At 40.0% G+C, this 27,271-nt stretch overlaps 2 protein-coding genes across 2 annotated transcripts in view; one reads left to right on the forward strand and one right to left on the reverse strand.

The window, feature by feature from the left end:
• The first annotated feature begins 645 nt into the window (after positions 1–645).
• DHX36 (DEAH-box helicase 36) lies at positions 646–21,245 on the forward strand. The gene is made up of 25 exons (XM_035566528.2): positions 646–884; positions 1,011–1,132; positions 1,919–2,120; positions 2,813–2,851; positions 3,124–3,294; positions 4,256–4,335; positions 5,382–5,456; positions 5,593–5,759; positions 6,135–6,216; positions 6,734–6,874; positions 7,688–7,790; positions 9,604–9,691; positions 10,899–10,954; positions 11,070–11,134; positions 11,615–11,758; positions 12,404–12,521; positions 13,118–13,216; positions 14,143–14,316; positions 14,630–14,716; positions 15,464–15,547; positions 15,647–15,746; positions 15,831–15,921; positions 17,027–17,147; positions 17,678–17,830; positions 18,819–21,245. The coding sequence occupies exons 1-25, from the start codon at positions 681–683 to the stop codon at positions 19,002–19,004; spliced, it is 2,952 nt and encodes a 983-aa protein (XP_035422421.1). The 5' UTR covers positions 646–680; the 3' UTR covers positions 19,005–21,245.
• Positions 21,013–27,271, reverse strand: part of ARHGEF26 (Rho guanine nucleotide exchange factor 26) — a 49,963-nt gene continuing 43,704 nt past the window's right edge. Inside the window, exons 12-14 of the mRNA XM_035566521.2 lie at positions 24,646–24,713; positions 24,078–24,182; positions 21,013–23,760 (exon numbers count right to left, since the gene is read on the reverse strand). Of these exons, the coding sequence (XP_035422414.1) occupies positions 23,618–23,760; positions 24,078–24,182; positions 24,646–24,713 (316 nt within the window). The 3' untranslated portion in view covers positions 21,013–23,617. The remainder of the gene's footprint in view (positions 23,761–24,077; positions 24,183–24,645; positions 24,714–27,271) is intronic.

A 27,271-nucleotide genomic window follows, 5' to 3' on the forward strand; every position in this document is an offset into this window, starting at 1 on the left:
GCGTGCCCGACAACTTTCATGTTCCCTCATCGGGAGTTTGACTTCAAGGATTGAAGTCTTCAGGGACTGACTTCAAGGGTTTTTGACTTCAAGGATTGACTCCCTTCAGATTACCGAGGGGAGGGCACAGAGCTCTCCTCGCGCTGCTGCACCACGAGCTCGGTGCGCGGACCCGTTCCCGCATGGTGACGGCCTGCTGCTGGAGGGGTGACATGAGTGCGAGGGGTGGGTAACAGGCCCCGGGAAGGCTCGATAATCTGTGAGACACCAAGACTATTGCAAGAAATATAACTTGTCGTAGACGTTGGGAAATGATCTTTGCGTTGAGAGACGCGCAGTTACTCTTTCCAACATTTACGTGTACAAATTTATCTGAAATGTTTCACTCTGTAATATTTCCTTCAGAACACGTGTTTTTCCCCGTGTTAAGGAGACAAGGCAGAGAAGCAGGAGCGATGCGTGCAGACGGACACTCCCTCTGGCACTGCAGCCCCACGTACAAAAGCACGGCCGCGCGGGGGGGCCAGGACTCGCCGACTCCCCGGGCCCGGGATTCGAACCGGGGGCTCGAGGGGCCGGAGGCGGCGGGGGCGGGGCCCGCGGCGGGGCGGAGCCCGTGGCGGACGGAAGTGCTGCGGCGGAAGGGGCGGGGCGAGGCGGGGTGCCGGCCGCGGGCGGCCATGAGCTCGGAGCAGCGGCGCGGCTGGGCCCGGGGCGGCGATGGCGGCCCCGCCGCCTCCTCCTCCTCCGCCTCGGCCGGCGGGCACGGGGGGCGTGGCGGCGGCGGCCGGGGGCGGCACCCCAGCCACCTGAAGGGCCGCGAGATCGGGCTGTGGTACGCGCGGAAGCAGGGCCAGAGGAGCAAGGAGACGGACCGGCAGCAGGTGAGGGGCGGCGGGCGCCTCACGGGGCTCTGCCTGCCGTGCGGGTGACGTCACGGGCCGTGCGGGTGACGTCACGCCCCGAGCGGGTGACGTCAGGCCGGTGACGCCGCGCTGTGCCGTCCGCAGCGGGCCGTGGTGCGGATGGACGAGCGCCGGGAGGAGCAGATCGCGCAGCTGCTGACGGCCGTGCAGAGCAGGAGCGAGAAGGAGCCCGACGCCATGTCCTGGTGGTCCGGGGACGAGGACGGGTAAGGCTCCGGCCCCGCGCCTCGCGTCCGGCATCACACGAACGGGCAGGAGGTGCGCTGGGAGAGGTCTCCCGGCTCTACGAGTGCCCCTGGCCCAGCAGGCAGCCATCCCCTAGCCACTGCTGCAAGGCTCTCTTCCAGGCTGCTGTTGAGTTTGGGGTGTTAGGTTTCTACCTGCAGTCGTAAAACCCTGTAACCGGTCCCCAGGTCCACAGCAGGGGATTTACGTTATGGAGTGACCAAGTTCCCGCGGCCTCTGGGAGCGCTCCTCCGCGGGTGGCATTTGTCATCCTTCTTCTGGCGTTCGGCAGCGCTGGGAGGTTTTGTCAGCCTCTATGAAGTAGGGCCCGTTCTTGACGCTTTTTCTGAAAGGATTTAAATAGGCAGTGAAATGGGGGGGGTCACGTACCTTGCCTTCAGTACGCTGGGTTGATGGGGTTGGGTTTTGGTGAAAGATCCAGTTACAGGGCGGCGGTTCTGACAGACCGTTAAGCAGTAGTTCTATGGAGACATTTTGTTAGTACGTTAGCTTTGATGCAAAAGAACACGTTACATTTGAAGATCCTGTTGTACGTTTTTTGATGACGTGATCCTGTTGTACATTTTTTTTGTTTCTGCGATGTATGCCGTACTGCCTTCAGGTTAGGGATCAAACAACTTGGGGATGTAATGTCCCAAAACCAGATCTGCCTCGAGTGGTTCAGTGAACTTTTCAGTGTACGTTTCTCAGTGGCCAGGCATATATTGGGTAACCTTTGAAGTTTCTGTTCTTTGCCCTTATTTCAGAAATACTCCAGAACAGCCCGCAAAAGTGAAACCAGAACCTGAAAAAGCTCCTATCAAGCAGAGACCAGTCTTGGAAAAAACATTCCTTGATCGGGATGTGGAATATCTATTTGAAAAAAATCAGCAAGATACCGATTTAGATGAGCAACTTAAAGAAGATTTAAGAAAGAAGAAGTCTGATCCTAGATATATTGAAATGCAGGTACTTCCCATACGTTAAGGAGAAAGCTTTTGGGTTTATTTTTACATAAACTGTACTAACTAGAAAACACAACTTCTTAAAATTAATTTACTCTAAAGTTGTCAAGACATTATTTTAGCAAAAAAAGTACCATCAGAATTTACAAAACGCATCCTTGTCAGCGGGACAGGGATTGAAAATTAGGCTGTCAGTGATAATTTCTGATAGTTTAAAATCCAAAATTTTAAGTATTCGCATTGTATAGTTGGATGTGTATTTTCAGTTCTCTTTTTTTAAATAGATTTTATCTCTGCGTTTGTGTGTAAAATTAAAAGTAGGGCAATAGGCTCTGAAGGCACACCTCTTCGAAATGTAGTTGAGGTTATTGTAATGGCAGTGTATAAAGCTGTACAAGGAAACGGTTTGAGCACCTGTCAGATGGGAGGCCTGCTGTTCAAGGCCCTGGTCTTTAAACTGCGTATGCGTGCCTCTTTGAGTACAGAACTGTTGGTGTTAAATATTTCTGGTACGTTTAGTGAAACTGAGAACATGCATGGAATTAAATTTATTTCTAGTGGGCCTGTTCAGTCTTGGCTGAGCAGCTTGTCACGTTATTGATCTGTTTCGTCCAGATCATGGATGAAATCTGTTAATATTACTTCAGTGTTGAACAGGTGTTTGAAAACACGTACTGTTATTTTCTCTTTTCTCAGAGGTTCCGAGAGAAACTCCCTTCGTATGGGATGAGACAGGTAAGCGTATGTTTAATTTGAAGAAAGATTCATTTCTTTTCTGAAGTAGGAGAAAAAAATTGTGCAACTGGGAGTAAGAGGAAGCCTTTGTTGCCTTTTATGAAGGTGCTGAAGTTTTCAGAGCTTTCAGTATTAATGGAAACAGATGGGTATATGGTTGCTGTGATTTTTTTTTTTAAAGTTCACTTCACAGTAGTAGAGAATTATCAAAATACTTCCAAAATTTGTTTTTGATGATAATACTTGCAAATGGTTTCTTTGTTTGGAAACAGGAACTTGTAAACCTTATAAACAATAATCGAGTAACTGTGATAAGTGGCGAAACCGGCTGTGGAAAGACCACACAAGTCACGCAGTTCATCTTGGATGACTACATAGAGCGAGGGAAAGGGTCTACCTGCAGGATTGTTTGTACTCAGCCTAGGAGGATCAGTGCTATCTCGGTAAGTGCCACTTTGACAAACTGAGTAACTTACTTCTTACGGTTGTGGGTGTGTTTCTTTGTTGTCATCCCTACCATAAGTCTGAGATAAAATTACTGTTTTAGAATTTTTGAACGAAAATAGATTTTTTTTTTTTTTTTTTTTACTGGGCCTAAGCTACAGGGCAAGTTTATTAGCTGAGTATACAATCTGGTAGTTTATTTGAAGTTCAGATCTGGAAAAAATCCAAATGACCAGATAGATCAGTTTCTTTGAGAGGTGCACAGTATCTACTTTTGGATGTTGTCACACTAATCGTAAAGTTCAAGATTAGCATTCTGCCTGCAGTGGACAGGAAAGGTTGTTTTTTGTGTATTCATTTTCAGTCTTAATAGATTCTATTACAAATAACAATTTTATTAACGTAGACTAATTCGATACTTTGTAAGTTTCGGTAGTGATTAGAGTACTGGCACCGTATGCCTCCCTTTTCCTTGAATGTAGGCATGGTTTATATTGGTGACTGTCATGGACTGGGCAGTGCAAACGTGAAGTGAGATAAACACTACAGTAATGTTGTGTAGCCCTTTAGAAATACATTAACAAGCAAGAAAGAACTTGGCTTTCCAGTGCACAGTAATTACTTTTCTTTATAGTTAAATGTGAAATCAGTATAGAACCTCACTTTCCATGAGGAAAAGCTGGCCGTACTGAAAGGGGTGGTGCATTCTGGAGTATGTACTGCTAATGCCTAGATGGCTGTGTTTCTCTAAAACGTGTCTTGGCTTGCCAACCTGTTCTTGAGTTGCTGACAGGAAACACTGCTGTCAATGAAAGGGAAAAGATGGTTTTCAGGGTGTTCTATTGTTGTTGTTTACATTTCATCTTGGTTCTAGGTGTTTCTTACTGATGAGTAGCTAAATCATGGATCAGCCTCGTGTGTTTTTTTTTTTTTTTTTAACGTGCTGTTGTTTTTTTGAAGGTGGCTGAGAGAGTTGCTGCTGAAAGGGCAGAAGCATGCGGTAATGGCAAGAGTACGGGATACCAGATTCGTCTTCAGAGGTAAGAGGCTCTCTTGACAGTTTTTATTGCTTCATGTAAAGTGGTGTCTATTCAAAAAGAAAAAATTGTGAGGCAGTTCTTAACACGGACAAGTGCTTTTATTCTCTTACTTTCTCCAAAAGACATTCCTCTGAATAGCTGGTATAGGGAATAAAGTTTTTGAAAAATACCAAAAAGTTTGAGCGTGGTTATCATATTCTGTGTAGCATGTAAATGAGTGATTTGAGGTTGTAACGCGAAGTCAGTTCTGAACTTCAGGCTGGCAGGATTGGTTAGCACTAGGCCGCACTTTCACTAGTAAGTCCTTTTTCCAGTTCTTCTGAAAGGTTTTGCTATACACAGAGGTTAAAAGCGAAGTCCCTAATCAATTAATTTAAAGGAAAAATTAAAATGCTAAAGGAGAGAATGCTATAAGCCGTATTTCTGGGTAAAATTATGCATTTGTTATAATGAGTAATTCCATTAAGGTTAGGTAATAAATTTAGTCTTGTTAACAAGAGTTCATAGACCTAGTGCCATAGAACAAAAGTTACTATGCTTGCAGTGATCTGTATTTTGAAAAAATTACCTGGGATGTTACTAGCAAGCAATGAAACCTCACTTACCATTGATGGAAAAACTGCTGGTGAGAGATGACAGTTCAGTCCTTCCAGCACTTTAATTTGAAGCACTAGTTTATAGAATCTCATTTGTTTTTCTTTAATGTTTAATCAAGACTGTTACAGTGCTGTGTATTTAGCTTATAGCTGCTATCTGTGCTGAGTTCAGATAGTTGCGAGAGCTTGGGGTCAGCAGATCAACGTAGAAATGATGAGAAATGATGTCAGAGGTTCCGTCAGGCTACAAGTACTTCATTACCCAGCAACAAAAATGCCGTGACTCTGGCCTACACCCTCGTTCCCCCAGTTGAACTGTGAACAAGTTCAAGAATGAGGCGTACTTTGTAATGCCTGTAACAACGACCTGCTCTTTAATTTTAAGCTTGTTATTAAGTACTTTGTAAAATAAAGAAGAAAACTCAAGAATTCTTGATGTATTTCTTCCAGTCGGTTACCGAGGAAACAAGGTTCAATTTTATACTGTACCACAGGAATTGTCCTACAGTGGCTCCAGTCAGATAAGTAAGTTTTCCTATTTTATTAGAAACTAAATACAATTATCAAATGACTTGATTAATGACCTGTTCTTGTTGGTCTCTGCTCTGTTTTTAACTTTTACTAAAAGCAAATGTTTACTTTTTTTGTTCTTCTGTTTTAGGCATTTGTCCAGTATTAGTCATGTAGTCCTTGATGAAATTCATGAAAGAAATCTTCAATCAGATGTTTTAATGAGCATTATTAAAGATCTTTTGAATGTCCGTTTGGATCTGAAAGTAATACTAATGAGCGCTACTTTAAACGCAGAGAAGTTTTCTGAATATTTTGGTAGGTTAAATGCTTCCTATGAATTTTCCTTATAAGTGATTTAGGCTTCTAATATTTACCGTATTTTAGGAGTCATAGTGTGAGTGGGCAAAGAGAGCGAAGCCTTTAGCTCTTCATTCTTCAAGTGCCGTCCTGTAACTGGAAACAGGTGAATATGCTGGAGAACAGTATACTGCTTGCTACCTATGCTTGCTTTGTTCAGTCACGTCCTTGGAAATTGAATTTGACATCTTCCATGAGAATTTAAAGGGGAGAAGAAAAACCTATAGACTTGAAAACTATATTGCAAAAATAATGAAGAATGTTTATTGACTCTTTTACTTCAGAACACTATTTTATTTGCTGTTGAAAAATGACTTACGCCTTTCTCAACAGATAATTGCCCAATGGTTCACATACCCGGGTTCACTTTCCCAGTGGTGGAGTATCTTCTTGAAGATGTAATTGAGAAGTTGAGGTGAGTGTATTTTCTCAACACCAGTATAGATAGTATTTTGTTTGTTTTTCATTTTACCTCGTATGTCTTTTTGAAGATTATCTCAGTATAAATAGCCTGTTGAAAAATTAGTTGTGGTTTTCAGGAGTAAACTCACACTGGACATCTTGTTGCAGAAAACCTTTCGAGGGAAGTTCAGTGGCTTTTACAGTAATAAGCTTGTAGCAACCTGGAAATGTTGGTTTGAGGAGGAGAAAAACTTCATTTTTTTCTTTCAGTGTGGTGAATTTTCAGGTGGATAAATTAAGCTAGTCTTTGATATTTATTGATATTTATTTTTTTACTTATTTTCATGCTTACTATAGATGGTACCTATCATTTCTGTAATTGAAAAAAAAAATTAGAGGAAAATTTGAGAATCCTATTAACATGGTACAGCTAAAGTACTGTATATTGTCCACAGTTTAGAAAACTACTATGCAGCTGGATTAAATGACTAGTTTCAAAATTTAATTATATTTGCTATTTAACTTTAAAGGTATATGCCAGAAAACACAGACCGTCGGCCACGGTGGAAGAAAGGCTTCATGCAAGGGCATATAAGCAGACCAGAAAAAGAAGAAAAAGAGGAAATCTACAGGGAACGGTGGCCAGAATACTTAAGGCAGCTGCGGGGCAGGTTGTTCTCACTCTTCTGCATTAATTGTTGTTAACTTAATGAACATTTTAGTACTCCTTGAGAGTGGTTTAAAACCAAGCTAAAAAACTTTGCCTCTTCAGCACCCAGCAGAGATTCTGCGCTTGAGACATTCTCTTTGATTGCCAGCATTTGACTGCTTTGGTATCTGAATAAGTGGGTTACTTAGGTAGCCTGGCAAATTTATTTCAGGAACGGCATCTTTCTGTTCCTCTCCTGTCTTATTTTACCTCTGCAGTTTGTGACTTTCTATATATCCAGCTTCACAACAATAACTAATATAGGTGGCTCTGTTTTACCTCCCTTTCCTAAGAGAGCAAGACCTCAGTGCTCTCTGTTCTATCCCGTGCTCTACTTGTCCATTTGTACGTGTCCATCCCTTTCTCAGACAGGTCTTTGGAACAAATTGGTAACTGGTACTAGGTTTCATGAAAAGAAAGAGCTGAGCAGATGAGATGCCTTCTGTACTTACTGTGAGGGAGAGATAAACTGAAGGGTAAACTCAGATTATTTAGATCCTAGATAATCCATGAGAGACCCATAACCCAAAGAGATCATGGAAATGCTCCAAATGCAGTTCAGTCATAATTCTTAAACTTACTATTTTAAACTGGCAATAATTGAACTAAAATAAGACTCCAGAGTAGCATGCCTGTTCAACTGTACCTACAAAGAAAGAAAGAAATTGAGCAGTAGTAGGTTACACAGATGAGTGATTGCAGAACCTTACAGCAGACATGAGTGCATGACTGTGTGTTAGTAAGTAACCAATATGCATGCTTTTGATGCCTGTAGGTATTCCGCAAGTACTATAGATGCCTTGGAAATGATGGACGATGACAAGGTTGATCTTGACCTTATAGCAGCACTTATCAGACACATTGTTTTGGAAGAAGAGGTATGTTTCTGTGTTGTATCATCATGTTTTCATGCTATGACTGAATTGTGGTCAGTGGCTGGTGGAGAAAGTCAAAGTTGGTAGTTAGTTTGGTCTATTACATACACATAAAGAAGAGTTTTTTTTATTAGTTTTGCTTTTTTTTGTTTTCTCAAAAGTAATCTACCAGCTTTAAATACCCAATTACTATTTAAGCCCTGAGTTTAGAATGTGGTCAGACACTGTTTTTTGAAATAAAGGGGTAAATTCCATATTTAAAAGGTAGCACGTATCTAAGTTTTCTTCAATAACAGTTGTAGGCATTAATGATAGCTACGCGTGTAAAAAGCTTGGAAATATTGCACATACATTCAATATGTTAATTTCAGACTTTTTTCTTTTGTTCTAAAGAGACTATAAATCTTTTGATGATAGTAGAGATTGACTCAAATAAAATGGGATAGAAGTCTGAAGGTTTGGGTTCCGTTTTAACTCCGATTGCGGCTTTTTTTTCCTTAGGATAAGCTTTTAGATGTCTTCATACACATTAGTCATTTGATGAATAGTAGTGTAATTGCAAATTAAATTTTAACTCTTAGTTCTTTTTCTGGCTGCATGTGTTTATCTTGTCCAAGGTAGTATTCTTTGTGGTGTGTAGTAAAACCTACGGTTTGTGAAATAGCTGTAGAAAACCAGTTTGAAAACCTCTTCAGTGTACAACTAAATGTTTAACATCTAGGAGCTTCCCTCTCAGGAATGATGGAGAGAGGGCACAGCACTGCTTAGAGTTGATATTCACTCCCTCATATCTACAGTGTGCCATTGGCTTTAAATAGTTTTCTGCCTAAGTAATCTGTGTGAAGATAAGAATTTTGTTAGGATATACAAAAATTCAGTCACGTTTACCAAACGTGCAGCTAGGAAGCTCTTCCTACTTACAGCTCGTCACGCTTTGTAGTTATTCCGGTTTCATTGGTAGTTGTCCCTAAATGTGCTTCAGATGTAATGACAAGGCAACTAGTTACTTTTTAATGTAAAAATGCATTGAGAACTTTACTCACCTACACGTTTCAGTTTCTGTGAGGCTCTGACCAGTATAGTAACTCTTACATAGTCTTTATTTCAAATTGTAGCTTCTCTTCTGTTGTTTGTTAGAGGAGGTTGATCTTGAAATACAAAACCATCAGATTCTGAAGCTAAAAATCCTAATTAGAGTCCCAGTAAAAGGGTTTTTGTTTAATACTGTTAGGTACATTGTTATCAGAGGGATTCTGTGCTTGAAGCAGTAACAAACTTGAAAGAATAACTTCTGTTGCCGTGGGTAATATACATAGGTTACACCGTAGCCTTAAGTTATATATTCATTTCTGTGTTCAAAAACATCTGTGGAAGAGGTGACACCGTAGGTGAGTCACTGAAAAGAATTTTGATTTTCGAGAATGTCAACTCACTTAATATTTCAATTGATAGAGTATTTAAGCTGTAGATAATGAGGATGACTTGCTGTTTTTTCTTTTGTTCTTCCTTTGTTGAAAATTACGCTTAGTTTCTTTTAGGTTTAACAGCAGCTCAAATTCTTCCAGTGTTTACATGGCAGTGTTTGAAATGCTGCAGGGGAAAATGTTGAAAAGGAAGTTTTTGTTTATTAAGCTCAGATAAATATGCAGCAAGACAAACTTTTTTTCTGTAGTAAACAAAATATTTCAAGTTGTAGTCAGTGAGGTTTCAGGTATCACTTACTTGAAATATATGCGTCAGTATGCAAGTAGGTGATTTTTTGCATAGCATGTAACTTATTCTAACTTTTCCCATTCACTTCCTCTTTTATATATAGGATGGTGCAATTCTAGTGTTTCTTCCAGGATGGGACAACATTAGCACTTTGCATGATCTCTTGATGTCACAAGTCATGTTTAAGTCAGGTAAAAACAAAATTTTATGTGCAAATTTAGCAGCAGCATTAGTGGCAAACTTTTATTTTTGCCTATGTTTGCTGGTATTGCGCTGGACTTTTCTTCTTCCCTCCTTCTTCCCTTTCAAAATGATTGCAGTGTGTTCAGCATTTTTTTTACATAGCTACAGTAACTTCCATCCAAAACTAAATTCTTTCTTCATTCTGTGTTAACTTCTTATTTTTGCTTGATGCTTCAGCAACTTCCCTCTAATACTTTGCCGGTGGTTCTTTTAAATTCAGTTTTTTTTCTAGATTCCTTTTAATAGGACAGTAACATATCCTATGCCTATCCTATATGCTTTATTTTGTCTTGTTTGCATACCTCATGTTCAGCTAACTTGTCCTAGCTATGCTTTTGACTATTAAGATGGTCTTACTATAATTCATGTCGTGTATGTTCTATAGATAGAGAACTTACTGAAAACTAGAGGAGAATGTCAGTTTATTTATTAAACTTGAGCAGTTATTAAATAATGAATTTAAAAGTGAATATATTATGTTCTGTACAGTAATTTGTATTTACCAAGCCATCATAGCATAATACAAACTGGCAAATTCTGAAGTAAAAAGGTATAAAGGAGTTTATTATGTGTGTTTTATGTTTTAGTAGCTTTTGGGGGAGACTTCTGCGGAGTAATGTAATGATTTTGTATCCCTGAGAAGCTTAGGTATTTCACAGATATTTATACTTTGAAATAGAATGCATTTGAAGATGCCTTGGCCCCTTAGTTTAAACAAGCAGCAATGTATAGCTGTTGTGGTAACAGACTTGATAAAACAACGAGATGAATTGTAAGAAAAATATGTTAAGTTTAGTATACAGTTGTCAGCCAACCCAGAAATAGGGTTCTCTTCCCATTCCCCTCGCAGCCCCACCTTTCATTGTAGCTGGTGGTTAGTTTTATTCAGTTTATATTCCTCTGAGCTTCTAGCACATAAGTCTGTATTTCAGAATGTGTCTCTTGCACTTAACACCGATATATTGAACATTGCTAACAAATAGAAAAAAAAATTAAAATACGCCATTATCTACATGGTAAAAAACAGTTCAGAATAAGAAATGGGAATAGTAGATTTACTTGCAGTGTATTTTCTCTGTTCTGTATTCTTGATTTTCCTGTATAATTAAAGTATCTGTGCTTACTCTGTATCTTCTACTGATTTTTAATTTTCAGATAGGTTTATTATCATACCTTTACATTCATTGATGCCTACTGTTAACCAGACTCAGGTATGCTTGTCTTTTATTATTATGCAATAAAGTAACATTTCACAACTACCAAAAATTTTAATTGAGCGTATGTTTGGTTTTGGCAAACATATAAATGGGCCATGGATAATTACAGGTGTTTAAGAAGACCCCGCCAGGAGTAAGGAAAATCGTGATTGCTACCAACATTGCAGAGACTAGGTAAATAGCTAGCTATGCAGACAAAAAAAAACCTATAATTTTGACAAAATAAAAAAATATAAACCTGTTTAACTTTTTCAAAATGCATTTGAAATATTTGTATGATTGATTTATAACATTTTCAATTCTGATACGTCTATAGACTAAGCTGGAATTCTCCTTTGAGAATTGTTTAAAAAAAATCAAAACATGGATGATTTATAATGACTTGCAGTTGTTGTACATAATAAATGTGAGCTGCCTGTCCTCTACAGACTTTATAACTGCATATGGTGACTCTATGGTGCCAGACCTAGGAGAATAAAACAAGCTTGCTCTTGAACTGCTTAGTAACATTCTTCTTAATGAAATTCTAAGCACAGAACTTTTATTTTTGGCTTGCTGTTTGGGAGGGGGTAAAGAGAAGCTAAACCTTCCTAAGATCCTAGGTTAAACTTGCAAAGATGAAGAGTTGCATTTTTTTTCTCTTTTTTCAAACAGCATTACAATAGATGACGTGGTGTTCGTTATAGATGGTGGAAAGATAAAGGAAACACACTTTGATACCCAGAACAACATCAGCACAATGGCAGCAGAGTGGGTTAGTAAAGCTAATGCCAAGCAAAGGAAAGGTCGAGCAGGAAGGTAAGAATAATGGCTAGTTAGAAAACCTTTATGATTTTAAATTTCAGTCTGTCTTGGAGCTCATGTGTGCTGAAGGTAGTACTTTGTTAATCCCATGTTCAGAAGCAGATAGTAGTATGATTCCCTTGTTCTTAGGGAAAGAATGGTTTGTTGGTTTCCTAAGAAACTGACATAACTTGTGCTGCATTTCAGTCCTGAGTTTCCTTCATTATTATAGAAGAATAAATCCTGCATTTTTTTTCAAATTTCATAGCGTTTACATTCACACCTCACTTACGAGACTATGATACATTAAAATGAAAATTGCCTTCAAATTAATGTTGCTTAGATATATACCAAATTATTTAAAATTTCACTCCCCCTCAAAATACCTCGTGGAATACTTTATCTTTTGTTCAGACATACCGTTCTTCTCTGATCTCCTCATTGTTCCCTTTGAGCAGTTGATAGATTTCTGCATTTTCTGTGCCTTTGTTTTCCTGTTGATGGGTCTATGTTTCTGAAAGCTGAAATGGCTATTACAATTGAATACACTTCAGTTCTAATTCCCTGAAGTGTTTTGGAAAGCTGCTTACAAATGAACACAGTCATAATGTCACAGTGTCTTAGAAAAAGCATGCATTTATTTCTTTAAATATGTTCTAGAGTTCAGCCAGGTCACTGTTACCATCTATACAATGGGCTCCGTGCTAGCCTTCTAGATGATTATCAACTACCTGAGATCTTGAGGACACCTTTGGAAGAACTTTGCTTGCAAATCAAGGTAAGCATATGCATCTTCAAACGTGTACTAGTGATGTTTCTGTTGGAATAAGAGCTTGAGAGATTAAATTAATGCAACTCTGAGGTTAGAGTTGTCTTCAAGTCTAAGTTCTGTCACACCAAAAGCACAATATATGCAATTAATAACTGCAGCAATTGTTTGCCTAATGTTATCAAACCCGAGAAAAATATATTGTCTAGTATAAATAAAAGCTGAACTCTAACACAAATATGAACACAAATTTTTCCTCAAAAAATATTAGATCAGAGTTGCTTCTGTGAGAATGCCAGGGAGCTGAGAGATAAGGCTTCTTAAAACTACCTTTTTGTAAAATTCTTTTAAAACTGACATGAGTGACATTTCTTTTTTGGCAGTTTGTATGGAATTCCTATGCATGCATAAGGCATACCACACGCAACATACTGAAGAATAGATGTTTAAAAGATGTCACTAACACGTCTTTATTTTGTCCTTATTTCTTAATTATTGAAATCCTAATTCAAGCTGTGAATTATTCACACCTTTTGTAACTACTGTGGTCACTGCTTATTGATTTTAGGTGGGTAGCCATCTTCGTTTTTGTTTTTTTCTTTCAGATTCTAAAGCTTGGAGGAATTGCTTATTTTCTGAGCAAACTAATGGATCCACCATCTCGTGATGCTGTAATGTTGGCTATAAATCATCTGATGGAGCTGGTAAAGTATTACTTAACATACAGTTTCATGCAAGGAAAAATCTATTTACAGCCATGTTATTACTGCATTGTTTGTTATCGAAGACCATTCTGATTGTACAGGTCTGGACATTTGAAACCCTTACTATGCAGACCCTTTATATCCCTAGGCTATGCAGTGTCCTGTCATCCCGACTGAACAGAGGAAATAAACTTCAAATATTATGTGAAATTTTGGACTGCATAAAGTAGTTCCTGAATCACTTAAAACACTGCTCACACTTTGCATTTAGATCCCATGCAGATCCTTAACTGGGTAGTTGTGTAACACCCTGCTCATGGTGAATCCACCAAGTATTTCTATCCCGGTTGGATTAGTGAAGAATTTAGGATGTATTTCTGGGGGTAAGTGAGGCAGATAGGAGAAGGGTCTCTCGTATGTCAGTGCCCCTTTGGATGCTGAGGAAGGAGAGATTAATGAGCAGTTCGTACTACTGACTTGCCTAGTATTAATTGCACAAATCGGTTGTAGCAATACATTGCAGTGTCTGATTTAGATGAAAGGCACTGTGTAGACTGTCACACTTCTATAAATGTTTAGATAAAATTCAGTGATATATTTGTTGTTCTGTGACAAGGCTGTAAAGTAGCAAAGGGAAAAGTAAATGAAACAAGAAGTGACACTGAAGGGAAATATACAAGTCTAAAAATAAGCTTGACCAGGAGAAGACACTCAAGTGTTAATTAGTCTTCATACTTTGGTCCAGAAAGACACCGAGCCCAATAAACCACTTGAAACACAAGTAAAGATGGGTGCTCTTTTCTTGTATCTGTTGAATGTTTGTTTCGTTGTAATTTGCACGATCACTTTCCTGTCTGACCATACTAAAGCTAGCTGCGTCCTCCACTCTGCAGTTATGATTTTTGTTTTGTTTTGTTTTCTGACAGAATGCTTTGGACAGACAAGAGGAACTGACTCCACTAGGTGTACATCTAGCACGATTACCAGTTGAACCACATATCGGAAAAATGATTCTCTTTGGAGCTTTATTCTGTTGCTTGGATCCAGTCCTTACAATTGCAGCAAGCCTCAGCTTCAAAGACCCTTTTGTCATTCCTTTGGTAAAGTTTCTAAGAAGAGCATTACAGATAAGATTTTAAGATTCTCATAAGAATATTAGGACACTACTGAGATGTAGGATTAAAGTTCTTTTAAACTACAACTTTCAGGTTAATTACATATTTATAAGTACTGTTTGCCTTACATGCTATTAAGTATTGTGTTTTGCTTACAGAATATTGGAAGTAGCATCACTTCTTATGTATGTTCCATATGAAGTATTGCTGTATATATGTACCTTAGTTAGGGAAGGTGACCTAGAAGGAATAATGGCCTGTCAGTCATGAATATTTTATAAGTTCTAATTGTTCTTAGGGCAAAGAGAAAGTAGCAGATGCAAGAAGAAAGGAGCTTTCAAAGAACACAAAAAGTGATCATCTGACAGTGGTGAATGCTTTCACAGTAAGCATGTTTTAACGTTCTTTCCTTCAGAAATTTTGGTTTGGGTTTTATGCTTTAATCTAAGGAAAAATCTGATTAGTGTATGCTCTGAAGTATTTCTTTCCTGGTTTCTACAGAAACGTAAAACCAAATTCCTTTTCACCCTTCTAGTGTTAAGGAGTCTTGTCTTCAGGCTCAGTAACCTAATTTCTTGTGGATATGCTGGTGGAAATGTAAATTCATGGTGACGTTGTTACTTTCTAAACGTGTATTTGATGAGGGATGAACACAGTAGAACTTCTTTGTGGCAGTTTCCCAGTTGCTCTTCAAAAATCCCTTAGTCATTAACTCTTGTCCTTCTGGCGCCTGCAAGTGGCTGGAGCAGACTTCAGAAGCGTTAGAGACTTAGTTGTGTAGCACTGGGCAAGAAGAAAAGGAAATAAATGGCCTGGAAACAGAGTTGCTGCCCAAGACTGTTAATAGCAACAAATGAAATTCTGGCAAACTTGGCTAGATTTTGTTCCTCACCATGGAAAAATTAAGTTTTCAATTCAAAAATGTTGTGTTTTTCTGCTGTATGTGTATAGGTGTGTGGACATATATACACATATGTACATAATACAAAGAGATGAAAGGGTTTGCGTTCTCTCTTAAGGAGAAAAAATGTAACTGTTTATTGACCTATGGTTTTTTGGTCTGTCCTTATATACTTAATTTTCATAGTATGTGTTTGCTTAAATGCCTTTGAACTATGGTATGAATTTCTAGGGCTGGGAAGAGACTCGGCGCCGTGGATTCAGAACTGAGAAAGACTATTGCTGGGAATATTTCCTGTCTTCAAATACGCTCCAGGTAACATCCCGATGGTCTGAAAATGGAGGAATACATCTGTGGGGGAAGGGGAGGAGCCTTTTGGCATAGCATCAATCTGGGACAATTTTTATTTCCTAGATGCTGCATAACATGAAAGGACAATTTGCTGAGCATCTCCTTGCAGCTGGATTTGTGAATAGCAGAGACCCCAAGGATCCCAAATCTAACACCAACTCAGGTAAACAGTAGAAGGAAACAGAAAGCTTTTGAGTCAAATTCTCAGTTTATGGAACTGCATTACTTACTTTGCTGTCTCTTACAGATAATGAGAAGTTGCTCAAAGCAGTCATCTGTGCTGGTTTATATCCAAAAGTTGCAAAGATTCGGCCAAGCTTTAGCAAAAAGAGAAAAATGTAAGGATTTGGTACAATGTTGGTTTGTGTTTCAGGTATTTTCTATGTTAGGTAGCTTGGCAAGGCAGAGCAATGGTTTAAATGCATGAATTTAATTTTTTGTACAGATCAGTCAAGGGTGTGGGTTACTTCATTTGAAAATGTGACAGATCGGAGCATGGGATTGCTGATCTTTACTTATATGAGCAAAGATGTTTGACCATTTGCATACCTGCTGGTATGTGAAGTAATTGGTGTGACATTATCAAGCAATCCGTAATTCTAAATTATATTGATAAGACAGCTGCTAAATGAGTCTTACCATCATTTTTGGTCTACAGCAACAATTGAAACTCTTTCCTTCTGTAGTGTTTGGCAAGACAGAGCCTAGCAATTCTGGTCTGATCTAACACTTCTCGCATTATCAGTGGTTATTCTTACTAATGGTTATCCATAGTAATAGTATATACAAGAAGGATATCTATATTCTTGTGAACATGACTTAAGACAGAATGAAGGGTTGTATGTTTGGATGAACTTCCTGGGTATATAATGTAGAAGCACCAAGCTAGGAGTGATCACTGTGCCTAGAATTAAAAAATGAACAAAGAAAACAAGTGATTATTTCTATGGTAGGTGTAAGAATAGGCAGTCAAAATTCTACTTTAGATTGCTTAATTTAGATCCGTCTGCAGCTGGCACTACCAGTCAGTTGATTCTCCATTTTGACCCAAGTCCAGTGTGCTTCAGTCACCTGAAGGACGAATGTAAGAGTAAACTTGCAAATGTGACGGGAGATCCTGTGTCACTGCATCTTAGCCCCATGGTGGAGCCAGGTATAAATCAGCTGCCAGGAAGGTTCAGTGCTACATGTCTTTTCTACTTGAGAGAACAACAGGGTTTATTAAGGAGGTGAATTTAAACTTAAGCACAGAGATAGGGGTATCTGAAAATTAATACTGTAGATTCAGTTGCAGTCTTCTGAGGAAAGAAATTGAAGTTCCTTCAAATGTCCTTATTTCGGAGTTCAGAACACTGGTGGAGAATTGGAGGGTTTTTAACTTGGGATGTGATTTTGCTACGTCTTCAGTATCTTATTTCCATGCTAAATCTACTTTTTTTTCAGGGTGAAAGTTTGCACCAAGACAGATGGAACAGTTAATATTCATCCTAAATCTGTTAATGTGGAAGAGACAGAGTTCCATTATAACTGGCTCGTGTACCATTTGAAGATGAGAACTAGCAGTGTATGTCGTGATTTATATTTGTGTAACTTATTTTTGTAGCTCTTTAATGTGCTCGATCAGGGGATGTGAACAGTGTCCCTTATTGTGGCCCAGAAGGTATGCAGCAGCTTTGTTTGAAGCCTTCGTGTTTTGGGTCACTTTTTTTACATGCCATCAGATTCTGTTCTGTGGGATCTTGGTGGTATTGTTCCACAAATAACTAGTATACTAAGTTCTGTTAGATTCTTGCTTCTGCTTCTGTTTTTTAAAAAAGAAAAAAGCTTGCAAGCTTTCTTTTTCCTGCTTGATTGCTAATGGAATTATTAGTTGGAGTTCACCGCTTTCTGTGAAGGACTGTATTTGGGACTGTTTTTGCTCCCATTTAATCTGATTTTATGTAACTCTTCCAACTGAGTTGCTTCAAATCTGTTTTGCAAATCTATGAATGATTGAAAAATGATCTTCTGGAATTCTATTTTGAGTTTCTTAAGGCTTAGTGATGTCATTTAACATCCTTTCAAGGGTGACTGGACAATTTTGTCTTCTTGCAGATTTACTTATATGATTGTACAGAAGTCTCTCCGTACTGCCTCTTGTTCTTTGGAGGAGATATATCCATTCAGAAGGATAAAGATCAGGATACCATTGCTGTGGATGAATGGATTGTTTTCCAGTCTCCAGCTAGAATAGCACAGTTAGTTAAGGTAACTATATTTAATAATAATATATACGGAAATCTTAGTGTAACAGTAACTCTTCCCAGAGGTTTTTTTTGTATTTGATGTTACTGCCTAACTGTTGATGTAGGGAGATAACAAAATGTTTTGAATGTATTCCTAGTAAGCATGTGAAGTATACACAGTAAATGAAAGATACCTACTGAAGGTTTGTATATGAATGCAAATTAAAAAGTTGCAGTAAAAATAACATTCTGACCAGGCTGTTGTATCACATGATAAACTGGGTAGAAGTAAACACTGATGAACTCCCTTATGTTTGGCCTTAGGAGTAGGCACTCAGAAGTTTTATTTATGTATTTGAGTTTCCATTGTAATAGCTGGACTGATGACAGCGAGGCTTGTGGGCCTTTTGCAGTGTTGGAAGGAAGGTGCTGTTAAAGCCTCTGCTGAAAATTTCATGGGGATGTTGAAAAATAGTGGAGGCTTCAGAGAAAAGTCATAGGGTAGATTTAAAGGGCTTATAAACATCTTACAGTAAGAGATTTGAAGAGCATAATTTCTGTAGTTATCTGTAGGAAAAGCTGTAGGATGACCTGATCAGTCCATGAAATAACCACATGGATATGGAACATGAGGATGGGCTCTTCAGCTGGCAATAATACTTTCCAGTGAAAAGAGGAGCTGAATAGAGCTTGGTTGATTATTAGATCCTAGAAATTGCATCTGACTTCCTTTTTCTTAACCCAAATATTTTTAGTCTCCTTAAAGAGTCAGCTAATGGGTGAACAGGCCATCACATCCAGAGATGATCAGGTCATAAAAGGCAAAGCTAGTTTTTTGAAAAGCAGCTTTTGATCCTGAAGGTAGCGCTGTTGAAATAAATCGATGTAAGAACAGCAGGCGTAAGGATTAGGAGAACAGAGAACGCAAGGGATTTGAACTTACTGTGGTAACATTGTGTAGCTTTATACTTGCCTGTCTCTTTTCATTCCAACAAACTTTTCGTCTGCAGAACTTAAGACAAGAGCTCGATGATCTTCTACAGGAAAAAATAGAAAACCCACACCCGGTGGACTGGAATGATACTACATCCAGGGATACAGCAGTACTGACCGCTATTATAGACTTAATCACAACACAGGAGAATGAAAGTGCCAGAAACTATGCTCCACGGTTTCAGAACGAGCGCTATAGTTGACACGCTTTCATCTGTGTTGGTAAAGCTGACATATTCACTTATTTTGTTTCGTTGTTTTTTTTTTATAGCATTTATTTAGCTAGAGGGAAAAACTCTTTTAGGGCAAGCAGGTAATTCCCTCGTACTGAAGAGCAGTTATTTCAAAATAGTTGGTAATATCTGTATATGCATGGTATTCTGTGTTCATGATAGCTTTTTAAATAAGGAAACAATGCATTGTTAGCAATGTTAATTGGTGTATGTATTGTCCTTCCTCAGAGTCCTCTAAAACTGTAGCTTTTTTTTTTAAATATTTGTTACCAGATTTGGGGGGTGGGGAAGGGAAAGAAGCTAAAGTACGGCTTAATTGTGCTTAAACTGTTCTTGCTATTGGTAAAAACATCTCAAAAGATATTTTTTTTCTTGGGGGTGGGGAGTAATTATTGTGTTGTTGCAGCAGTTTTCTCACCAACATTTTCACAGAAGGTAATGATAGCTTAATTAAACTAACTTGAAAACGTATGTTGTTGAATTTGTGCTGTGGGAGGAAAGTCTTCAGAAATACTCTCACCTTCTTCCATTCATCCCCTTCAGTTCATCTTTCTTCACTTTCTGTACCCATCTATCATCAGTACCGATGGAAAAATTTAGACTATAGGAGCTTCATGGTTATAAAAACTGATGGTGGAATACACTTTAAGGGTTCATTGTATTCTAATTTTTTTAAGCAATCCATGTATAGGTATAGTGTTACATTAAAATACTTTTCTTTAAAGTGTTATTTCATCTGCTCTTAGTTCTTAATGTTTTGAATGCTTCCAGATATCTAAGACCATTTGATGAATTATGCTTATTTTAGCATTTCAAGCGGGATATTTGAGAGAACTAGTCTGGTCAGACCTGTGGAAGTGTGCCAGACCTGCTCTTCCCTTTAACCCCTGGGGCTGGATTTGTGCTCGCCCGGGGCTGGGGGAAGATTGAGATTTAGCTGAAAGTGATGGGTGGGTGTTAAACTAGGGCCTGAGTAGTGCCAGCAGTTTAGTTGGCAGCCACCTATTACCTTCTGTTTGCTCTGCAGACATAGCTACATTATTTCCAGGTTTATCTTGTAGGAATAAAGCCTTTGCTTCTCATTTTGATGTTCTGCAAATGTAACCAACTTTCAGTTTTTAGAGGCTTTATTTTTTTCCCTTCTGCTTGACAGAAATCATCCTTGTGGCCTTTCTTGTCCACCTGAATCATGGGCTCAGAAGGATTTATTCATTTTATTCGTGTTACCCTGAAGAAAACAGGACTAAAACGGGGGCACAGCTTCCTGTCAGTTAATCCAGCGTCAGCTGTATTTATCTATGGTGTATAAGGAGCGCCACCACTCTGATCCAGCATACCTGTTTTTTATACAACAGTCAGTTTGTGACTAGGCTGTGCTGTCTGTTGGGTTAAAAAGGCGCAGAGAAGGCCAGGCTTGTTTTTGGAGCACCTTCCTTCCCCTCTGAAAACCCCAGGTGGGGGATTGCTGCTCCAACCCCAGGTGCTGGGGTGCTTGGGGTTGTTACCAGACCGAAGCGTGCTGAGGTGGTTGTGGGTTGGTGTGGTCAGATCCTTACTTACACAGTAACATGATTAATGTGTAAATAATGATACGAGTTGTACTTTCCAGCTCAACTGAAAGCTTGTAGTGTAAGCAGCCGGCATCAGGCAGGAGGGAAGGGCCTGGGGGCTGCTCTGTGGCACCTGTCCCACTGCAGCCCCACGCCTTCCCCCAGCGCCTGCATGCCCTTACCCTGCCGGTTCTTCCCTAACCCAGAGGCGAGGGGTCCCGGGCTTGTGCTTGGTCACTGCTCCAACCTCCTGTGTACAGGTATGTCTGTGAGGGATGGAGGACACAGTCGTGCTGTTTATCTTTACAAAACAGGAAGAAAACAAGCAAACGTAAGTTACAAAACAAATTTAACCTCTCTGACAAGAATGACGTTAAGGAACTATCATTTAACAATTTGCAGTTTAAGAAAAATTGAAGCTTTTTTTAGTAAGGATTTAAAAAGATTTTATTGATTGTTGTCCTATAAAATCATAACTGTCTTTAATTCCTGAAGAACTGTGTCTGAGAATAGGAAAAATGGCTTTTAAAACATTATTTGGAAAGACAAGGTATGAAAAAATATATACAGTATTAAAAATCTGAATAAAATTAATGCCTGGATTTATACATTCAGTTTTGTTAAACATCTGCCTGTGTACAATAAACTCTTTGTTAAAATATTAGCAGTATTTTTTACTACGTTAAATAAGACTTTGTTCAATTTACAGTTTATACCATTACCATTTTATCAGTCCATTTATAAATTAATTCAAAAGGCTGTAAAACCACTGTCAGACTACCAAGGTAAGAATTTTTGTACAAAATTATTGCCTAATCGATTTTCAGTTGTTACAGAGGTACATGTTTATAAACAAAGTCACTCACAGATCACCATAGTACAGAATATAAACACCACCCTTTTAAAAAAAAAAAAAGATGGGGGCTGAAGAAAGCCTGTGTACTTACAACTTTTTGCCTTGTTTTTATTTAGCAGGTACTGAAGCCTGCTGACTTACCAGCTGGTCCTTAAAAGGTGAAGATTTTTATAGTACAACTTGTTACACGGATATACAGAAATGATGCACTGAAACTTACTTCATTTTTTAGTGCATTTTCTTCACACAATATTTAGTGGTTGTTTTTTTCTGTGAAATTCCAAAGCTAAACTGCAGCTGCAAAAATCTAGGTGGTGCAGGTAGTGCAATGGTGAGAGGGCTTCTCGGGAGCTGAGAAGCGTGCGGCAGCACCGAGCTGGGCGCCCCTGGAGCCGAGGGCACGGTGCCGGGGGGGTGGCTCCTGCTCCCCTCCAGCCTCCGCTCCGTGGCAGTCACGAAGGCAATGACAGGACACCAAGCTAACCACGTTACCCAAGGTGCCGAGCTCTCAGCTCCCACGTCCTTCCTCAGCGGTGCTCTTACCTTGTACAGCGGAGATGAGCAGAGACCTGGCAGCTTAGATCCCTACAGGTCTTACAACTCCCTCTTTTTCTGCGTGTGGCTTCAACACGCTGACAACTGCTAAAGAGGAAGTTCAGTAAACTGAAGTTCAGTTGAACTTTTTGCCTCCACAGAAGGAAATAATCAATCTCCTCTAGCACAGAAGAGCAAAAAGGAAGAAAAAAAACACAGAAGAATGTACTTCATGTTTTCTGCAGTCTCCATCCTCCATCAAAACCCTTGCTGTACAGCAATAACTTAATAGAAAGACCTAGCCAAACACCTGGAGAAAACTGAAACAAAATGGACACATTTCCAGCAGTTATACAATCCTTTAAAATATCAAAAAAATCCTGTGAGTCCAGACACTTGAATCCTGAACCAGAGCAGTGGCATTTAAAACTTACATTGATGCTAGTGGGAAAAAAACCACATTGATGTGTTACAGCTACTTCTCTGCATCTTGAAAGTACTTTGTATTGAAAATGTGGTTTAAGCTTTAAAGGTGCAACCTACCGCAAGGTACTGGAAAAGCAACCATGCTGCCAAGAAGGCATTCAGAGCTAAAAGAGCCTTTAGAGTTGAGGACAGACAGCAGACACAAGACAGAAGGGCTTGTTCATTTGGCAAAACCCATAAGCTTAAAAAAATATTCCTGGAAGAAACACCGTAAGATACACCTGCCAGAAGGATCTGAGCGAGCTAACAACTGCTCACACCAAGGCTATTCTTAATGAAAACAAGCCCAAGTTGAGTCTGATAGTTGTGCTAAAATGGATCTGAGAACAAGACACTCAACATCATTATGTACTTTACGTACGGTTTGGTACTTCTTGCTTGCTTTCAGGAATCTCAACACCGGAGCACCAGAACGCCTGAGCTGCGTGACTGAGTACCCACACCCAGTACTGGAGGCCACCACCACAAGCAGCACATATCTAGTTCTTACCTTGTGTCAGCTTCACCCAGTGATTACAGTGATCTAATTCAGTCTTAGCAAATCCGGCTCCTCCCTGGCTTTGTGCTGGAGAGGTAAGCCCTTATGAATTACATGCTTGTTCATTCTAGCTCAGGTTAAGCAAGGATTTTTGACACAGCTGGGAAGTATCCCCTTAAACCCACTTACTTGTACTGGGAACGTACAACTGCAGTTTCTAAGGAACAGGAACTCCCTCCCCACTATTGTGCTCCTGTTCACCTCCAGCTCAGTATACAGATTCGGTGAGTTTCTGGTGCTCGGTCTGCTACAGCAAGGTCCAACTTTAAAAGAAAGTAAGTCAAAATGATCAAAAAAGAGTGGCAGAAGTGTAAGTAAAGAGCAGGGATGAAGGAACTGAAGTTGAAAGGGAAATCTGAGGAAAAAAAATGCATAGCTAATCTCCAATGCCTAAGAAACTACTTCTAGTTGAAATCTGCTACAGTTCAAGCCAGGCATCAGTTCAGAGCTCTCAAAATGCAAACCAAAAAGGACTATCTGAAACATCAGTGCTCTGTTACCAGATTTTACACATCTGTGACCCACATCGTCCATGCGAGAGCTGTAGTGCACGCAGCCATTCCCTGCTGACAGCAGTTAGTGCAAATCCTCTAGTACAGTATGAAGAAGCAAAAACCATCTACACATTTGTTTCAAGTCCAAGTAAACGTCCCATCCGCTCCATGTTCTTGTCGATCGTGGCGCGACACGTGATTTCCTTAGCACACTCCATGGGAAACCAGCCTCTTTCACCATCCCGCAACCGTTCCCCTTCATACCAGCCTGCAGGCGTGAACAGACAGGGAGCAACAAACCTTTTCAAGTAATTTTAAAGGCACTTTGTCAGAACTTCTGAGTCAGTGTCATCACATACATGATGCATACATGATTTATCTATAAAAGTTATGACTGGTGATGAGTTACTTTAAACATCTGTTGTCTAAACAGAGGCTGTCCTTACAAACTTGAACCTAAATGCTCAAGTTTTTCTTGGAAGCTTAATCTTTATTCATCATATGGCCAACTCTATTAGGAAACAAATTCTTCTAGCTGGATTCATCTGCAGTGGTAAGAGAGGATTACTAACAACACATACTCACCATCATTCACTTTTTGATAAACCAAAACAACATCAGCAACTTGAAGAGACAGCTCGTCTGACTGCTTTGCTGTGTAAGTTCTGATGATCTCTACCTGAGTCAAGGCTGGGGAAGAAAAAAAAAAGAAAGGCTGAATTACAATATTTCCACTTCATATCTTCTATTCAAATGTGTATATAATTGATTTAAAATAAATCAGTGTATCTTAGCATATGCCCTGCCACACCCCACCCACCCACAACGCAGGTGGCAGCAAACGATGCAGATGGCTTCCCACCTGTACAACTGCACACAAACTTGGGTTAAACATATGAAGAAATACACTCTTGTTAACAGATTGAAACAACTGACCCGTGTTAATGAACGCAAACAGAAATAGCTGGGCAAAACAAAACTCCTCAAAGAAGGAAGAGATGACAGCTTCGTGTATATTAAAGTAACATAGCCCAGGAAAAGACATGGTGACTTTTTAAGGATCCAGCCTGTATTTGCTCAAATCCCCACTAAGGGGCAGTGCACTTCTATTCTCATGTCAGAGTGCTCAAAAATCTCAGTACTTGCAACTTACTTGTTCTGTCTGTTTTCTGCCCATCTCTGTCTTGCCCAAGCACCGTAATCCAGCGAGCTCTTTCACTCCTGCAAACAGCAAAGACAAAATTCAGTTTCCCAACTCATGCTCTTGAAAAATGATCAAGACTACTCCCTTTTCACAATTCTGTATTTAAATTCTTCCTCTTATTGCGAAAGAGAAACTGAACACACAACCTCCTTTCTCCTCCTCTCAAAATATGGCCAGAAGGTGTGATACTACTTCTTGTAATAGCATTCTTCAAGCACAGTTAAAGATTTTAAGCATGTTAGAGTAGAAAAAATGCCTATATACACATGGTTCTTACTGGCATCACATCTTACGTACCCTTATTTTGTTTTTTAAGTAATGCAGGTAAACTTCTCTACTAGTGTCTGCGACTAATACTTACGACTAATCTAAACAAATAATCCACTTGAATTTTCTTTTTCAAAATTTTGTTTCTGTCTTTAGATAACTTGAGTTTTTAACTAAAAATAGTAACGTCTTCTGCAGTTGTCCGTTTTTTTGAAAATCTGAAACCAGTGCTAAACTTGTGTTTCAACCACAGTAAGAAAACATATAGAATTTTGCACAAGCTTAATTTTGTTCTTAGTTTTAGAAACATGTTATTTACAAATTCGTATTTTCCCATAACCAGTCTTAATAAGAAAATTACATTTCCTTTCAGACAACTCTGAAAAAATGGGATAATGCCAGACTGTCTTCCTGTCTAAATACACATTTCTTCATAAATCCATGTATACCATATATTTTGTGAAAACGAAACAAATTTGCTCCCACTGAAGTCACCTTCTCCCCAGCAGGCAGTGTTAGAGCATATGAAAAATCCAGTCCAGAAACCACTGCTTTCAGCCAGACGAGGAAAGCCTTTATATATGTCTCTCTGCAACTTTCCATGTATTTTTCAAGGGAATCGATGTTACTTGTGTAAACAGAGTGGGAAACAAATATAAAAAGATGCCAGCACCAGTGGATAATCTAATGCTAAATGACCCTGTAATTTAACCCTCCGCCTCCAGCAGCAGGCACAATTACAGCTGTTCCAGAGCGAGGACAGTGGGAACAGGCCACGAAAGACGCACGAGGTTTGTGAGGAGCCTTCCCCAGCCGCCAGCCGCAGCTGCCGGCCGTGCCCCGCTGCTGGAGCTGCAACGCCACCGCCCTCGCTCACCGGCACCGTAACGCCCCGGACCCAGTGCCTCTACTGCTGTACCTGGGAACCACGAGCCACGTGAAGTGACAAAACGGGGTCAAACTGCGCTGGAAATCGGAGTCAACGCAAACATTTCGCTTCCACCTGTGCATCGCTCCGTTCAGCGAGCGCTCTGAAGTGTCCAGCTGCCTCCTCCTGCCGCTGCCCTCCCCATCGCGCTCGCCTAAAGTTACAAGGAATGTGGGATTTTCTGTACCCTGAGCACACAACACACGGTAACGCTCTATAAAAAGAGTTTTCAAATCAAGGAGGTGTTCAGAGATTTTTTCCCTTGAAAGACAATCTGCTGGACTGCTATTTATATTACAAACCTTATATAGGCAAGCAGTAATCTTTTGTAGAACAAAATGTCTTTTTATAAAAAGCCCAGACAACTAAAAATGCGCTTCATTTTTTTCCCAATAAAAACGCATTTCCAAGCAAGTCTGAATCATCTGCTTACTTTATAATAAGATCTTTAATAGGAACCATTAACGATCTATAGTTTCTTTCAGAGTTATTCTAAACTTTGAAAGCAAACCTAAAACCGTAAGTTTTTCCAGGCTGGGATGCGTCTGGAGCGTTCTGTTTCATGTCCTCTGTCCCGCCTCCAGCCTCCGCGGAACAGATACCATCTTTCACTTCTGTGAAGGGCTGTGTGCAAGTTAATGGCACCACAGAGAAGCGATGGCCTCTCCGAGACTCGCGCCCCAAAGAACAAGACGCTGCTTGTTGCCCTTTTCTAAAGCAGAGCACTCCAGCACTGCCCCAGGAGAACAAGGACCACCTCTATCCGGCACAGCTCCCCAGCTTCCCCGCGGCCATGCCAAACTCCTCCTCCAACCCATCCTGCAGTTTCCGCTCCGTCCGACCGCTGTGGTACAGGACTCACAAAGCTGCCCCGGGACAGCACCGTTCAGCATTGGACCCAACGCACGCTCTTCAGTGTTTGCTGCACCGCCGTGCCGCGGGATCCCCTGTGCTCATGTCCCCCAGCTAATCCTGCACCCTACGTACAGAGCGCCTGTTAGAAATGCCCTGCTGCTAAAATAACTAGCAGGATAAGGTGCTTTAAAGCAGTAAGGAAGAAACCAGTGCAGAAAAAATACCAGAGCAATCCTTGATGAATCTCTGCAGTCAGATTATCCAAGGTCGTCTTGTCAAGATAAATGCTAAGAGAATCTCCCTAACTACCCCGTAAAGACAACATTTGCCTCGTGGTACGCTGCATTACGCGTAGATTCACCTGCAGTTATCCCACGTGTCCGGGCAGCGTGGCGTGCCCGGGATGAGATGGGAGCACTGTTACACAGCCAAAGCTGCCTGCAACTTCTGCCAGGAATGCAAAAACCTGCAGTTCTTAGCGACAAGCACTGGTCTGGGAGGTCGGTAATGGTCTGAACTACTGGT

The sequence above is a fragment of the Cygnus atratus genome, chromosome 9 (assembly GCF_013377495.2).
Source record: "Cygnus atratus isolate AKBS03 ecotype Queensland, Australia chromosome 9, CAtr_DNAZoo_HiC_assembly, whole genome shotgun sequence".
Classification (NCBI taxonomy): Eukaryota; Metazoa; Chordata; class Aves; order Anseriformes; family Anatidae; genus Cygnus; species Cygnus atratus.